This window comes from Uranotaenia lowii, chromosome 2, assembly GCF_029784155.1.
Source record: "Uranotaenia lowii strain MFRU-FL chromosome 2, ASM2978415v1, whole genome shotgun sequence".
Classification (NCBI taxonomy): domain Eukaryota; kingdom Metazoa; phylum Arthropoda; class Insecta; order Diptera; family Culicidae; genus Uranotaenia; species Uranotaenia lowii.
The window spans coordinates 1,310,453-1,328,546 of record NC_073692.1 but is presented as its reverse complement, the minus strand read 5'-3'; the positions used below and the strand labels follow the sequence as shown (position 1 = coordinate 1,328,546).

The window sequence follows — 18,094 nt, the reverse complement described above, 5'->3', positions numbered from 1 at the left end:
AACAGTAATCGCACAAAAGTATGGAATTCAAGAATTTGAAAAGTTCATCAACGTTTGCTATATATAGCTATTTATTTAAAAAAAGTCACTCACACGAATGTTATTTATATAATGTCTGAAAACCAATATTTGAAGCAAAACTTTCCAAAATGGTATATATTCAAAAGTTAATCAAATATACTAAAAAGGAATAGGATTGCATGTAGCGTTTATCATTCAAAATAGGATTTGGTGATTGATAATAAGCTTTTTTGTACTTGCGACTTTTTGAAAATGGTTTCTTATTTATAATATAAGAAACAATATGTAGCAAAATGGATTGAGTAAAACAGCAACACAGTGCAAAAACTTTGCATACACTTACCTCGAGTTGACAATAGTAGTGCCTCACTACTAAATCTCACAAGGAGAGAGACTCCAAACTCGATCACAACTCACAAGGTGAGTTATTGTGGAGAGCTGAACGGACGCTCGGCCCACTGACTTGCGTTAAGCATTAAAGCTAATTCCTACGAATAATTTTTTTTTTCATGTATCGGCATGTAGCTTTTCTTAAGAAATATGTTTACATATATTTTCTATTTCCACATTTGGGTTGAGATTATGAAAATATTTAATCAACTTAAACTGTTGATCAAACAATCACTCGAAATATTGGTGGTATCGAAACCTTACTTGTACCTACTAGAGCGAACATCAAAGCTCACTTCTCGCCACAAGTGAAAACTCACAAGATATTTCGTATGGAACACCAAAACGATGAACTTCATAATGGCTCCCGATTTTTTGGAATCACGTAAAACAAAAACGATGTTTGCCGTAACTATAGCAGCTTAACACTTAACGATAGGATAAACTATATTGCGCGTTCACTTATTGGAACTAAACCGACGAAATTACGCAAAAAACACACATTTTTTCAACAGTAAAATACTATTTTTTACCGCGACGCAACAAAGCGACCATGACTGGGTTAGAAGTCAGTGAACTTTTTCGTCATTCAGAATAAAAAATAGGTACTTAAAACTCGTTCGGATAACAATTGCTCAAGAATGTGATTGAACTGATAGAACCGATTAGGAACTGCGTTGGCAAAGGATGTTTTGTTTTTCTAGGGATTTAAAAAAAAATTCTCGAATCGGCCGGACAGAATCAGTCAGCAACACAGTCCAAAGCAGGCATGTCAAACTGGCCTTGTGACCGACTGAGCGGCATGTGATCCACTGTTTAAGAGTTATCCTTTATATTTTGCTAAAATAGTTTAACGTTTACAAATAACGCCATACATTATTCTTTAATGTTACTTTGTTTCAATTTTCATGGAAATTATCAGTATATATTTTTCTACTGTTTTGTTTAAACCGACCCATTCACCCCCTTGAGTTCGGCATGTATCGATCTATTCCGAAAAAAGCTTCATTTTGGTTTCATTTGAAAATTTCAAAATTAAATTTTGTCAGAAAAAAAACCTGTAAAATTATATATACTAATGCGAAATGCATTGAAATTAGTAAATTAATGATTTTCATACAAGATTTAACAGTTATTTTTCTCAGGAAATTTATAGTTTCCACAAATAAAAACAAAGTTTTGAATAAATTTGTATTCACTGCCATGTTGAAAAACTGCTCAGATCACCCTTTTGTTAGTACCAATAGTCTTATGGTGTTTGAATAATTTGTTATTCCGTTTGTAACATTCATCCGATCTAGTCATTCTACCGTATAGCTCTCAACAACATATTTGTTTGTTTTTTTTTCAATATTCTCAAAAACTTTTGGAACAATATCCATTTGAATTCTTTTTTTAGAATGAGATAATAACATACTAATTCTAACAATTTTTTGTGAATCTAGAATAATACATAGAGTTTTAATTGATACTGAAATGTGCTTCTGAAATTAATTTTTACTATTTTCCCTACCTTTACTACTGATACTTCATTTTGTAAAATTACCGTAATTTTTGAGAATTCGCATGCCTTTTGGAGGTTGTTGCAGATTGTGTTATCGTACACTTTTACATTAAAAATTTATAAAATGTCTTAGTCCTCAGTACACAATCTATGTTAAAACCTATTTTATTGCTATATAGAAACCAGAAAAAAAATCCCAATCGGAAAAACCGGGAATTTGATAATGGCAATTCGTTGGCCACTCTGTTATTGAAAGGAAGTACAATTAATAAAATACATTGTCAGTAAAAAAAAATCGAAAAAAACTTATTTCTGATTTACACCTTTTTTTTAACAGATATTAGTGCAATTTCAACTAGACTTATCCAATACTAAATCAATCTGTAATTTTGTCAAGGGTACAGGAAAATGAATGTGTTGTTACGGTAGATTACATAAAAAGTGATTCTATATTTCGAATGATCTGGATCTTTGTACAACAGGTATACAGCCAGGCCCCTGCTGATGCTTTATGTTTTTGGTCCTTGCTGCATTCTTGTGAATAAATGGCTAGCAGTTAGTATACAGTGAGCGAAATAAGAAAAGCACCACTATGTGTTTTGCTTGTTAAAATATGAATGATTGAAAATTTTCTTCCACAGTTTGTTCCGAATTGCTTAACGGATAAATCAAGCATAAGTTTTTTTTTGACGTAGCAATTAGCGTTGAGGACCAAAAATGTGAAAAAGTGGTGCGAAATAAGAATAGCACCACTTGAGTTTTTCAACAAAAACAAGATAATTTCTAAAAACTTACTATGTAAAAGTGAATAATAATGCTTCAACGAATTATTTGAATAGATAACTGCATTTTAAGGAGTTTTTCAGAATTACAAAGGTTTTAAAAGGGGGTTTAAAGAGATGCTCCTCTAGCATTAAGGAATTTGATATTTGAGCTGTTATTCTTTATCAAACTACTTACTTTCTTCATTAAAATGACGTGAAATGATGCATACGGGATTAATTTTGAATCAGAAAAAAATAGGTTGGAAATCAAAAACTTTGATTTGGTTCAGTAAACCAAAGTTGTAGATGGCAGCACTATCATGCAGTTAAAACCAAATTTAGTCTCAATATTAATTTTCCAGGTTTATTTAGGCCCATATTCATCATTTTGTGGTATTTTCCCATCACAGTTTTGTGGAAGTTTACGCTGCAGAAAGCTTTTCCGGATTTGCAAAAGATTCACCAGCACAAAAATGTACAACCGCCAAAATTCCTGCTCATCTAAACTTCCGATTCAATTGCAAATCATACCAATAATACTGCTAGCCGTCTGGTCCATCAAGCTCCATCGCAAAGTATAACTTTATTCTGATAATCGGTCCAAAAAATTCACTTTTAGTGACCTTGATGCAATTCTATTTTTTTTTTGGATTTAGTGATCTTAGAATTTCCAAAGCGTTCACACGGTACATGTATTTATTTCTTGACCAAAATCATCCAGCACTCCCTAATTAGTCCCGGATATTCGAAAATGGGCCTGAATTTGGTTAAATGGCAAGATAGTGCTGCCATCTATGACTTAAAACTATAGAAATAGTGTTTGACTATTAAAATACATTAGTATTTCTGAATTCCAACCTGCTTTTTGGACTCAAACTCAGCCTCAAATCTATGTTTCATCAATTTGCATCATACTTATGAATGTTAATGAAAAATCAAGCAGTTTGCTAAAGTTTTATAGCTCAAATATCAAATTCCCTAACGCTAGAGGAGCATCTCTTTAACACTAGAAAGACCGCACCAGTCCAAATGACTGGTTGGACACTTTGTTTGTTGAATATCTTTTGAATACTTCGCTTTAAAAATTCGCAAAAAATACGACTTTTCATGAATTTTGAATCTCTACAAAACTGTGTATTTGATATTTCACTAGCTCTTTTAATAAGCGAGAAAAATTTAGCCATGGACACTCGGACCGTGACCAGTCAAAATGACTGGCAACCCTATAACTCAAACAAGATAATTTTTTTTCGCTTGCTTTTGGTTTCATTTGCAATCTACATTCAAGACAATGAGCCCTAGTTGATTTATGGTGGGCAGAAGTGTGATATTCGTTATGAAATTATTGATTTTCGATGCGAAGTCATGATGATTTGTAGAAAAAGTTCTCGGATTGGCCGCTGTGTGGCGCTTCAAGCACTTGAGTCCCAATTTTTTTGGTCTGTTTTGTTGCTCTACTATAATCAAACTTTCTGTCAAAATTTGGTGAAATTTCATCAAGATTTACAAAAGTTATGTTAGATTTAGTACATGTCCATTCGAGTAATCGAGTAGTTTTAGATGATAAATATGTTTTATACTAAACTAGAATGAGTAAAATAATTATGAATTGTGTACTCATTTATTCAAATTTGAAGACATCAGCTATGAATCTGAATATTTTAAATGATATTTCAACATGGGTGCAAGGAATATTTTTATATGTTGGTTATCCACCGTGGGTGCACGGATTCACCGCAGTTTGTGCCCAATTATGTTTTAACATGCATTCTTAGATTATTAGGTTCGACAAATTTTCAATGCAAGTTCACTTACAGGTATTCCGGTACCCGTGTACACTGATGCCACATTTTGATCGGTATTATCAGTGTATCTCTTTCTGTTATTGAGACTTTTATGGGTGAGAATAAGATACACTGATAATACCGATAAAAATGCGGCATCGTTGCCCGTGTATATACCTGGCCAGCTGGCAACTGATTGAACATTCTTATTATAAGAGGAAACACATCTTACCTGTCAGCAGCTTATGGGGTTCGAACCTAAAAGTTTTCTTGTCGATACCGGGAATCGAACCCAGTACGCCTGGCATACCTAGACCAGACTCGCGCCAGCCTATCTGATAGACCACATCGACGCTAAGATATTTCAACATGGGTGCACGGAGTGGCTGTAAATTCGCCATTGTAAATTACATAGAAATAAATAGTTTCCAACTTGCTTCAGAACACAAAATATTTTTGAGTTAGATATGATAGGTATTTGAAATGCAATATTGGTCAATCGAAAAACTTTTATGGAAAAACAAATCAACTTATACATTTGACAATGTTGATTCATTATTTTTATTTTCACTGTTTTTCGTCGCACGACATAACTTGATGCATATAATTCCTAAAATTCATTCGGTCCATGGTAACCGTTTTCCAATTTCTTGGATGTTGATCAGATCTTATCAGATGAATACATGATTGCAAAAACCTGTTTTTTAATAATAAATAAATAAATTGGTTATTTCAAGATATAATTGAAATATTTCTTTTCCAGGAATGAAAAAACGGAACTTAAAATAAAAATCGTTTTTAAAATCATTAAGTCTCAACATGAAAGACATGGTTTCGACTTTGGTTTAGTTAAGATTTGAAAAAATGCTTTTTTAAAAATTTGCTAAAAGTCCAATATTTGATTAAAACGCGGTGAATCCGTGCACCCATAAAGAAATACCATGTGTATAACACAAATCTTCATTTGAATCTACAAAAGCCTTTATTTTTTACCTTTAGCATGCAAAAAAAGTGATTTTGGATGAATGGCGGTGAATCCGTGCACCCATGGTAAATTGCTCTACTTATAGAAAAAATATGCTTCAAAACCTACAATATCAGGTATAATTTATAGGTAACGTGTTGAAAATTTTTAGAGCGATGGATGCTAGAAAATATTTACTAAAACAAAATTGAAGTGAAACCGTGCACCCATGGTCAATACCCATAGCCATATAACATGATTTTATATTAAGATTGATAATGTGTTTTAATTTTTTGATAATTATTTGAAATATTCATTTTATGACATACACGCATTCGTCAACTATGCCAAAATGAGGTGATTCCGTGCACCCATGGTGAAAAAATATTTCCATTTTATAACAAATATGTTATCGAATAAATAACAAAATAATTTCAATAGAAAAAAGTTAAAAATATTATGTTATAAAAATTTTCCCCTTTACCAGTCATTTTCACTGGTCACGGTCCGAATAGGTATATTCAATTTGACGGTCCTTCTAGTGTTAAACCCCCTTTTAATACCTTTGAAAACTTTTGTAATTCTGGAAAACTAATAAAATGCAGTTATCTATTCAAATAATTCGTCGAAGCATTATTATTCATTTTTACACAGTAAATTTTTAAAAATATTTTTGTTTTTGTAGAAAAACTCAAGTGGTGCTATTCTTATTTCGCACCCCCTTTTCACATTTTTGGTTATCAACGACAGTTGCTAGGTCCAAAAAAAATAAACTTATGCTTGATTTATCCGTTAAGCAATTCGGAACAAACTGTGGAAGAAAATTTTCGTAATTTTCAATCATTCATATTTTAACAAGCAAAACACATAGTGTTGCTATTCTTATTTCGCTCACTGTAGCAATCGCAGGAAGGGAAATACTCCTGGAAGAAGTCAGATAATGATATCCCGAGTGAGTGCTTTCGTTTATTCAAACAGCGCAGGATAGAAAAAGGTACAGAACAATTTTGGCACCTGCAAAACAGTAGACACCTATAGAAAACCTACTGCCGAAGTTGATATGAAAAGGCCAGCATTCCTTCGCAATCAGCCAGCAGCGGCCGGCACAGTCAGTCAATGAAGGCAGGGAGGAAGTGCTATTTATAAAACCTTTGACCTCACATCCATTGGCGTGAGATTTTTTTCTTCGCTCCTCTCTGTTACCTTTAACCTCCATTTTGGTTCTTCCATCCGTTGATGATTGGGAAGGCAAACTGATATTGCTCCTGTAAATCAGTGGTTTCCAAATTTATTAGAAAACTTGAAAATAAACAAAAATAGTGTAATCGTGGAGGCACATTTGATAGGTTCAAAAGCTACAGATTTTGTAAATATCCCGAGCAAAATTTATTTCTGCATATGTGCTTGCTTACATAAGAAAATGAAAATAATCTTAACCGTTCATTTCATGATTTTATATTTTTCCTTAAAAATCATTTTTTACAGTTGGAAATGATGAGTACATCAAGAAAAAAAATTAAAATAAAATACGATTTTTCACTTTTTCCATACACTAATTGTTGCAAAATTGATACTTTATGAAACGAAGGGTTAAGTCCAACCCTTTCTTCCAACTTCTTTCTGATTTAGAGTTTTTTCGCTAGTTTTTTTTTGTTTGCATATTAGTAGAACTAAACTTCTTAATACAAGGGCGAAGCTTTATTTAAAGAACAATGACTTTACAAAAATATAATTTCTAAAAAAAACGAAAAATTTAACTGCCAAAATTCAATTGTTTTTTTTTGTTTGCATATTACCGCATCTTGGACATGACCGGTTTCGAAGCTATTAAGAGTGCACATTTTTGCACACAGCTACTCCACTGAGTAATGACGATAAGCCCCAGTATACCTACTGACTGGCTGGTGAAAAATCGATTCCTACAATTTAATGCATTCGCTCATTATTCACTTTGGCCTATCTGTGATTTATATTTTTCCTTGTTTTGCTCTCTTATTTCCATGTTATGCATGACCAGCACCGATTTCAACAACCTGGAATCCCGCCACTACGTATCTGGTGTGGTTGTCACTGATGATAACCTTTCCCCGTGAGCTCTGTGACAAAGGTCAAACAGGGCTTTGATTTCTGCAGCGAACAGCTCAGCAATAGACAGCGAAGAGCGACAGGAAATTCCAACCCCTAATCCTTGCCAGTGTGTAGAATGCTGTTCAGCCTCTCGAACAACACAGCTTTCGACGCGCGTTTTAGAAACAGGAACATCATCAGTAGACAAACTACGACGAAATTGGTGCACAATCATTATTGCTCCCAGCTGTTGCACGACGAAGGAATACGGAGGCCAGAACCTGTGGGCCATTTTCATCCAACTATAGGAATCATGATACACAATCTTCATTCTAGTCACTAAAAGCCGGATTTGGAATCCAGTTGATGAGTTTCGACTACTCGGATGTAAGACATTTGCAAAGTGTCATATTTTTTTTTTAGACATAGTAAGACGCACAAAAAGGAGTGATACTTTGTCCTCACTCGAAAAGAAGGCAAACATCGGATCATACTGATTAGCGACTGCGAGATAACCCGAAACAGAAGTGAGTAATAAGTGCTTTAGACTAGCACACAGTGCGATTTCAAGTCGAAAGGTGGGAACTCCCATCCACCAATTGGCAGCGAGCTGGCTTTCATTGATTTGGGTCCCTCTGGACTTTGAACACACATCGGAAGACTAGTCATCGTTATCAAGTTTGCGCCAATTTTATTTCGGAATCACAACCGCAATGCCCTCTTCCAGAGGGATAATGTAAGTATCATCAGTTTTTTTTTTAATTTCGGCATACCGAATTACGGTCAATACACTTGATAAGATTTTAATTGGCATGTTTATTTTGACTTCCTTTTTCCTGCTCGATTGCTGCCGATGCCTCCGGAATATTATCAACAGAAGCGAAGTGTTCAAATATCCGCGGGCACTTTTCCGGACGGTGTTTGTGATTGTAAACAACATCTATTGTGTTCCGACCTATCTGATATGGATGTTTTTGCTGCTACCGTTGAAGAAAATCCACGAAACCTGTTACTACCGAATCGAGGGGGTCCTGTTCCATTGGCTGCTGGCAAACGTGACCATGTGGTCTTCGACTGCCGGCTATGACTGTGAGTATATTTTCTTCGATTGTTTATTTCTGGTCATATGCAGTTTTGTGTGATAATTTCCTAATTTAAATTAACGACATCGTGCTATCAAATTCGGTTCCTGAAGAGAGTGGAATATGATAAATACCTCCACTCCTCTCAAATTTTTCAATTTTAATGTTCGTAGGTTAAGAAAGAGTTTAAACATAATATTCTTCAATGTTTTTCAAAATACATATGTACAGCAAAATAAATTAAGTTAATATCTGTCCAGATAGCTTTTTAATACTCAATAATAACTTCGTTCAATCATAGTAGAAATTGGTTTCTCTCAACTGGTAGTTGTTCAATGAACCAGTGCTTTGGTCGAAACTAGTCAGGTCGTTGTTCAATGAAGCAAGATGAAACTAAGCCCGGATGCCCGGAATTCTTTGAAAAAGATTAGATTTTGCCCGGATTTATTCACTATATTTGGAAAATCAAACAAAAAAAAAACAATTTGTGTTGTATTTTTTTTTTAATTTATGTCTACAAAACGAAATATTTTGAGCATGTTTTACATCCTAAAATTTATCCGCTATTTTCTTCAAAGAACTTGCAAGAAGTACTAATTTTTAAACAATGGGATGTAAATGAGAAACGTGAATGAAACTCACTTTGAGATGCCTAGAATCAGTACTGCTGGATGAAAATGATCGTCAAGAATGTTCTTATTTGACTGGACATAGCCGATGCCTCCTCTGACTTCGATAACCGTTCAAGAAATGCGAAAGCTTGATCCAAAATTTTTCAATTATTCTCTGCCGCAGTAGTACTAAAATAAAAAAGTAAAATTGTGCCAAGTTAAAAGTTACTCTAATTGCATTTATCAAGCAATAAATTTAAGCCGTTCGTTTTGCTGAGATATTGGTCACTTTATTCATATATATTTAAGCCGTTTCGAAAACTGAGCGCTATAAAAGTTGATTTGTAACTTTTAAACGCCGCAACAGATGGCACTGTTTCCAGTCAATTTTGAACGTATTTTTTCTGATAATAGCTTTTAAATTTTGACACACTTTTCTGAAGATTTTTTTGTTCGAGCCTGTACGTCTGTTCTCTGTGCTTTTGGTACCCAATATTCAATACAAAACTGGTATTTTCTCTAATTCCCTTGGTCCAGTCAGGGAAATAACTCTAGCTTATAGAGGTTTTACACTCTCACTTATAGAGGTTTCTCACTCAGGTTCGACCACTGATAAGCTGATATAATTCCCCCTGCTTAGGAGAAAAATATTCATTGCCCAAAGCTCCTGGCGCCAACTAGCTCATCATTACCTAAGCTTCGTTTCCCGATCATGTAATGATACCAATAGCTAAATTTCGAATTTTTCGTAAATCATTCAATTTTCATTTGACAATTCGAAAATATTTTTTAAGAAGATTTATGTAACTCAGTTTATAGTTTAAGTTTTAGTTTCAGTTTATCGAATCAATTCCATTCTTATTGAAGAAGAGTGTATGATTTTTTGAAAATTTTATCCAAAGGGGAAATTTGAAGAAATTTCATATGATCTAAAAAGTATATTTTCTAATAAAATGCCAAGACTAAATCGTTAACCAGAAGATCCTCTTTTAAAGAACTGCAACTTTTTTCCTCAATAATATAAAGAACATTTTCGCTTTCAAAGTCTTTAAATCGATAACTTTTATTCATTTGCAAAAATTAATTCTTAAAAACTGTTAAACTTTAATTCAATTATATTGTGAAATTATTTTCAAATTTTAATATCCAATTAATTGGAATTGTTTTTTTTCTAAATGAAGAATTGCTTTTCATATGTAGTTACGTTTCAAATTTTGTTCCTAAAATTCAAAGCTCAACGAATCTAGTACATTTCAACAATCGGGACCTTTTTTCACTGGGAGGAAAACATAACAAAAATTGAACACCATAGCAACTTATACTTTTGCACGCAGAAAAATTGAAGCAGGCTAAAAATGCTTGGTAGATAATAAAATTTCTATATATTTTTCTACGTGTCATTAGAACACGTGGAGTAATTTTTAAATGCTAGCGCCCCATCACAAACAGTGTATAAATCACTTACTAAGCAGTTAAGACACGAACCTTTGGTTGATGGAAATGTGGTTCAGAGTTATATCAGTTTATCAGTGGTTCGACTGTACCAGTTTTAGTTTTAGACGTCAAATGTTTCAGTATTCGATATAAATATTCCATTAAATTATTTCATACAAAAAGCAAATAAGATAGCAGCTTGAGATGTTTTTATGCAGAGTTACACCTCTTTTTCACCAGAAAAAGATATCGATTGTTCAATGTTGTTTCTGTTGTTGTTGTGGATTTCGTTTGAAATGGCCTGAGAAACGAAGCATTATATCGCAAGTGTTTAGTTTTTATTACTTCCTACGTTAAGTTTTTGCTTAAAGTTTCCTACGCTGGAATATATTTATGTCTTATGTAACAATTGTATCGAAAATAGCTCCTGTCGAAATCTAAGGTCTTTACCCTGATACAAAATAATATCTTACATTCAAACGATTAAAGTTCAGCCCTGTCTTATACACGATTTTTATATTTTCACAAATCTTAAATTCAAATGACTAGAGCTATACTAAAGATATTCATTATCTTATACACATTGGAAGATATTTTTTTTCTAAAACATATCTTTGGATTTGTACAAGAAAAGATAACTGCATTCAGAAAATAACTAAATATTTTCCTGCAATCTGATGATTTGTAGTTTCGTAAGACGAATCTCCATTCAAGTTGACAAGGCGATTTTATCTTATGTTTCGATGTATTTTTTAACACATTTCTATAAAAACTATACAATTTTTTTCTAGAAATCTATATTAATTCTAAAAAAAATTCACAGTGGCTGAAAAGTTATAATTCAAGATCAATTTAAGCAGACTTATTTCTGCAATATTGTCGAAAAGAAGAAAACAACGAATAGATGCCAATTTCATGAGATTCTATATAAAAAAATAATGAAAACCTGTCAATTTGATCCGAAAAGACTACGTGTTAAAAGACGCCGAAGTATTTGTTATAATTTCTTACCGTTTAACAAGTTTTGGGATAAAATTGTTAGAAATTTGAGGCCCTTTACATTGAATTTTTTATTCACCGTGATTTTATATTAAAAACAAATAAAATTAATAATTAAATCATCATTAATAACCGGGAAAAAACCGGAGAAAAACCGGGAAAAACTTTGGAATTTCAAAACGAAAAATCGCTAGCAACCCTGTAGAGAGCAGCAGCAAGAACTATTTGAAGAAAGCAATTATGTTCATTTTTTTTCTTGATTTTGCTGAGTAATGTTGAGTAATTTCTGGGGGCCGAATATTGCCCGAATTTTTTTTCGTCAATTTCGAAATCAAATGCCTCGGATTCGAGCTTACTCCCTCCCTCCCCTAGGAGCGTTACGTAATAAATGGATGCTTCCTAACCAGAAATCTCTTATTTGAATTATTAATCTTTGATATTCTATTTGAATTCTCTCTTCAATGATTTATTCGACTAGTATTAGATTATTTATCCTACTAGCGAACCTGAAGGAAAATTCTGATTGATGAAACTCTCATATTTCAATTCTGAATTAGAATTAAGATTAAAAATTTCAAATCCAAATCTTAAAAATAGCCTGTAATTTTAAATATTTTCTTTTGCTATTGAGGTATGATGAGTTTCTTACAAGTTTGAATCCAATTTCAGTTTCAAATGCAAAACCAAGATTCGAATCAAAATTTTATCCCAATGATAAATCGAACTGAAAATCAAGAATAATATATAGGATACAAATTCCACAATTCAATCACAAGCAACAATTTTTTTTAAATTTTGAACCAGAACATCGAAAATGGTTCAAACCTAAGCTTATCAGATATTTTTCCACACTTACCCGGACAGGGTAAATCCGGGCTATATTATCTAAAAATTTGGAGTTTTTCCAATGAAAATCAAGAAGACAAAAATTCGATTTTTTTTTTTTTATCCAAACGTATCAGCCAGTTCATTTGGATGATTTTTCTCAAAAAACTGTTTTGAACGCAAAATACATAATAGCGATCACGCAATTTAAATTTTTCTTTGATTTTGCAAATAAAGTAAAACATTCGGGCAAAATGCGGGCAATCTGTCAACCTTAGTGAGTCTAATCTTATTATTCGACTAATATGTAATCAAAGGTTTGACGTTTGAAGAACCTCTTAGCTGAATGAAACTATGATTTCAAAGTAGTCGAAGATTCCTTTGAATTCAGCTACAGTATTTGAAAGACCCAAATACTAGTATTTCACTAGCTACTTGCTACTACTAGCTACGATCCACTGAGGATGCTAGCAAGTAGCTAGTGAAATACTAGTATTTGGGTCTTTCAAATACTGTAGCTGAATTCAAAGGAATCTTCGACTACTTTGAAATCATTATTATTCGAATAAAATTCAATATTCTGAACTAAGAACTGTACCCAAAATTCATGCACCAACTTCCTTTGTGAGTAACTTTTGATAGATTTTTTCGAATACAGTCCTTAAATATCTATCAGCAAGTGAATTTTTTTTTTGAAAAACTGTAATAAAATTGTGGACTTGAGATAAGATTTCGAGGTTTTGGCCTTAGATTTGTGTCGAAATTGTTACTTTTGATTCACTTTAGACGTTCTTCAAAATTTGATAAAGATTTTAAACCTTTGAGATAAGGAATGAACATTTTGCTTGGCATTGTTGGAAACTCATAGGGAGGAGGGGTTTAACTCCAAAATTCCCCCCTCGTTCCTACGACCAAGCTTCGAGTTACGTAAAAAATTATCCCATATTAAATTTGGTTCCCTATGGTTCCCTAATAAATCCCATCTCAAACGAAATTTGGTTCTATTTGCTTGAATAGTTTTCGATTTATGTAAAAAAAAATGTAAGAGAGCCCCTCTTCCCCCATTTATATGTCCCTACTCGAAAGAGGCAGGGGTCTCAAATAATCGTGAAATATTTCTCGTACCCAAATACCTTCAATGCCAAATTTGGTACCATTTGCTTGATCAGTTCTCGAGTTCTGCAAACATTTCTCCCATGTTTGGGAGGCCTTCTCTCCCCTTCCTGTGAGGAACCTTTATAGGAACCTTCTTCGACCTCCAACACCCCAACCTGCCAAGTTTCACGAAAATCGGTTCAGTAGTTTCAGAGTCTATAGCATGGGTGGCCAAACCATGGCCCGCGACCAGCTTTTTGTGGCCCGCAGAGCTAAACTCAAAACAAACATCTGGAAATCTATTTGAAGTGATATAAGTCAAAGGGGTAAAAGTGTATAAAAACTAATTTCGAGGAAACACGCTTTCAAATTGTTGTGTTTGGCCATTTTCAATACATTTGCTTGCGAGTATGCGAATATAATTTAAAAATCTAAAAAAAATCAGCATGGAAAATCGTTTGGCATTATTCACACAAAATTTTGCACTTATACCCCTTTGGCTCTGCGGGCTCATATAATTTTACAAAAAAATTTACCGTCACTGTACAATACAATTTTTAAATTATCAAAATTGTACGGTGTTTGACACATTATCTGGAAGTTCTTTCACACATTTTTCAATGTTTCCCGATTGAGTTTTGGTGGCTACATATCATTGGTATGAAGAGTATTCCAGCGGAGTTTTAATATTGAGGAGTTGGGATAGCCTCAGAAAGATAGTAAAATCATGTCAAATTCGTTTAAAAAACGTAAAAAATCACCAAAGCATATCAACATCATAATTCAAATTATACTTTTACGACAACTTCAACCATTCGTAACATGAATTCTATTTCAACAACTTCGCTGTAAACGCTTTTTTTTTTCTACAAAACCATTCTGCGGTTTTTTTTAAATATGTCTATCAAATTTTTCGAAGGAAATCGGTGAACTAGAAAACTTTGGAAAATAGGCAGTTATTTTTTTTATATTTGAAGACCATAAAATTGACTTAATGTTCATTGTAAACTGATGAGATTTTAAATGCCTTGAAAAGATTGACGTACATAAGTTGGGAGGCATAATTAATTTCGTATTGCTTAATATTTATACTATTTTTCAAATGGAGCAAAATTTGTAAAAATATGCTAGTGACGAAAACTACTAATTTAAACGAATCTATAATAAGGTTGCCAGAATTCTTTCAGCACGTATCCGGGCCGAAAAAATCCGGACTCATTTCTTCTAAAAACCTGTCAAAATTGTCGATCAAAACTCCAGGCAATATCAATAGCACAAAACTGTCCATTAAAAGTTATCAGCAGATTTTAAATCGTATTTTAGGCTTCCACAAAACCTTTCATGATTATATTTAAAGAACTCACTAGAAAATTCTCGTTTTGGATGCATAAATTGAAAACTTTTACAATTCAATTTGATTTTTTTTTGTTCGGTTTGGCAAAAAAGGTAAATAAATCGGAGATTTTTTTAATGAAATCGGGGCAACAGAGCCGAATCGGACTTCTCCCAAATTTTGTATTAAATATCCTGGCACGCCCGGATAAAACCGAGTAACCTGACAAGCTTAATATTTACTTGATGTGACCTAGGCAAATGTTATTATAGCGTATATGTTATTTCTCAATTTTGGCCCGCCTGTTGAAAATGTTGGCCACCAATGGTCTATATGCGGTAACGACGCGAAAACTGCAAGTATTTGTAAATCGCTGCCTGCGGAATATCATCCGCGCTTGGTGGCCTGGCAACTGGATCTCGAATGAGGAACTACATCGCCGGTGTCATCAAAAGGCGCTAGAAATTGAGATTCGGGAACGTAAGTGGAGATGGATTGGGCACACGCTGCGAAGAGATGAAAACGAGATTTGCAGAGAGGCGCTAGATTGGAATCCAGAAGGTCATCGAAGAAGAGGCAGACCCAGAAATTCGTGGCGGCGAAGCCTAGCCGCTGAAATCCGAACTGTCGACGAGAATCTTGACTGGGACCAGGTGAAGACGCTGGCTCCGGATCGTCAACAGTGGAGGTCTTTTACCACGGCCCTATGCACCGGAGGATCGGCGCGGGATCATTAACCTTAACATGGTCTATAGGGGACAGATAGAAAATCATAAGGTTTGAATGCAGACTAGAAACTTTAACTTTACAGAAACGCAGAATTTTGTTTGTTTCAAACGTAAAAATATTTGTTCTAGTCAACGCTTTAACTACTGAAAAATTTAATACACTCAATTCTTACGTGACTTATCGAAATGAGTGAAGTTTAAAAAAAAAATATAAATTCACTCTATATAGGATTGTTCGATCTACAGGAAAAGATCGATCTTCAAAACCGATTCATATGAACGGCCGTATGATCGATCCACCTAAGAAACCGGAGCTTATAGATCGATCTCTGTCGTCATCCCCGGAGTTTATTGAGGATACGACACTCTGTAAGATCGATCTGATCTATTTTCATCAAGAAGGAGCTTCCTTTTGTAAAAAGTCAACAAAAGGAACTTGAAACTGCAAAGGTGTATTAATTAACCTTTTATCTATAGATACTCAATACATCTAAATCAGCAGACGGAAGTTCCGTCAATTTCGCAATAGCCAATCTTGTTTTGGGTACCGATATTTACCAAATTCCAAATAGATGATGGCACTGTTTAATATGAAATCTAAACTCATCATTCGATCAAATATCTCCAGCTCACTGAGAAATGAAAATGAATGAAGGATCGGATCGGAAATTAACCGATTTAATCGATTATTACTTGCCTAAAGAATCGATCCAAAGATCGATCCAAGATCTAACAATCCTAACTCTATAGTAATAGTTTGAAAACATGTTTAGTATTGAAACGTTGAATGTTACACCTCGGGTGCACGGTTTCACCTGAATTTTGAAAAGTTGGCATCGGCTTGCGTTCTGGACATCGAGTTTTTTTTCCAATAATTTTCACCCAAAATCAAACCAGATCTCAAAACTTGGTTGAAAAATTTGTGTATTGACCCTAATCCGATCTAGGGTGTCAATATGACACTATTGGAAGTTTGGCTGCTTGTAACTTTATTCGGTTGCATCCAAATAAAAAAAATCTTCAAAGACCATCAATAAATCCTTAATTTTGCATCATGGATTTGCATTTGCATGGATTTTTGCAAAATTTTAAAATCCTCGTAACGTAACTCTAATATGTTTTTAAGACACTATTCAGCTACAACACTTAAGTTTTCCGTTATTCAAAGTTTAAGAAAAAAATTCCGAAAAAGATGCTTCGAAAAAAAGACTGTAGATCGGCTACGGAATGCTAAAAAAATACTTAGTGTTCAAGAAATCAAAAATTAGAAGCTATAGCACTTACATTCAACTTTGCACTTTGTTAATGTACTAAAGTCCATTAACGCATGATTTCTGCAAAAAAAATTATATTCACCAGAAAGACAATTTCATACCTCTTCTAGTGGTGTAATTACATTAGCTATGCAATACTCAACACAAATATAATAAATATATCCAGCTTTTGTAGTCCTGGGTTTGTCGATTTAAGTTTCAAGGGATTTTCATGAAGCTCATCTTAATCTGATTATAAATTTAGCTGCATTAGGCTATTATAATGCGCTTTCTTCGATATCATCGATTTAAAAACCTTTTAGTCAATGCAGTTTTTTTGTTTTATAAATCTATTACCGACCTTAGATTTTAGCAACTTTCTTTTGAAATAATATTTTCTCTTCACACAGTGGTCGAAATGGGGGACGACATCACACCGGCCCTGGACCAACGCACACTGGTGATAGCGAACCATCAGAGCACATCGGACGTTCCCCTGCTGATGGCTTTGTTCAATGCCAAAAATGGTGTGCTGCCGAACATCATGTGGATAATGGATCGAATGTTCAAGTACACCAATTTCGGAGCAGTCAGCTTAATCCATCAGGACTTTTTCATTGCATCAGTAAGTAAAACTCAATCGTAAGCCAAACTCAATGAATTTTTAATTAAGGTTTGTTTTTTTCTTTATCAGGGTAAATCAAATCGAGACCAATCACTGCAGGAACTTAAAAAACATTTGAAAAAATCATACATTCCACGTAAACGGAAGTGGATTGTGCTTTTCCCGGAAGGAGGATTCCTGCGAAAGCGAAAGGAAGTAAGCCAAAGGCAAGTACACAATTTGTTTAAGTAAAGAAAAGCAAAAGAAATAACAACTGTAAATGCCTTTCTGCAGATTTGCGGAGAAAAACAACTTACCAGTATTAAACAACGTGACGGTTCCACGTGTCGGTGCGATGAGTGCTATCGTTGATGTTATTGGCTCTCCGGAATCGCCATGCAGGACGAGCCCGTCGATACCAGTCGCAACGGTGACAGATGAATACAATCGAGCAACAGTCAAAACTTCACCGGAGGAACAGGTTCTACTTGAACATACACAGCTGGATCAGGAAATGGAACAGCTTCAAATTGCAAACAATCGCAACACCTTGGTCAGTGGCCAAGCAATAGGTGCCGAAGATTGTGGTAAGAAGGAGCTTTTCTATTGTTGTTAAAAAATGTATTTTATAAAATC

At 34.0% G+C, this 18,094-nt stretch overlaps 1 protein-coding gene across 1 annotated transcript in view; it reads left to right on the top strand.

The window, feature by feature from the left end:
- The window catches only part of LOC129745962 (acyl-CoA:lysophosphatidylglycerol acyltransferase 1-like), a 36,918-nt gene that overhangs the window by 17,007 nt on the left and 1,817 nt on the right, over positions 1 to 18,094 (top strand). The window contains exons 2-6 of the mRNA XM_055739361.1: positions 7,445 to 8,230; positions 8,372 to 8,583; positions 17,265 to 17,479; positions 17,549 to 17,685; positions 17,753 to 18,045. Coding sequence (XP_055595336.1) covers positions 8,208 to 8,230; positions 8,372 to 8,583; positions 17,265 to 17,479; positions 17,549 to 17,685; positions 17,753 to 18,045 — 880 coding nt within the window. The 5' untranslated portion in view covers positions 7,445 to 8,207. The remainder of the gene's footprint in view (positions 1 to 7,444; positions 8,231 to 8,371; positions 8,584 to 17,264; positions 17,480 to 17,548; positions 17,686 to 17,752; positions 18,046 to 18,094) is intronic.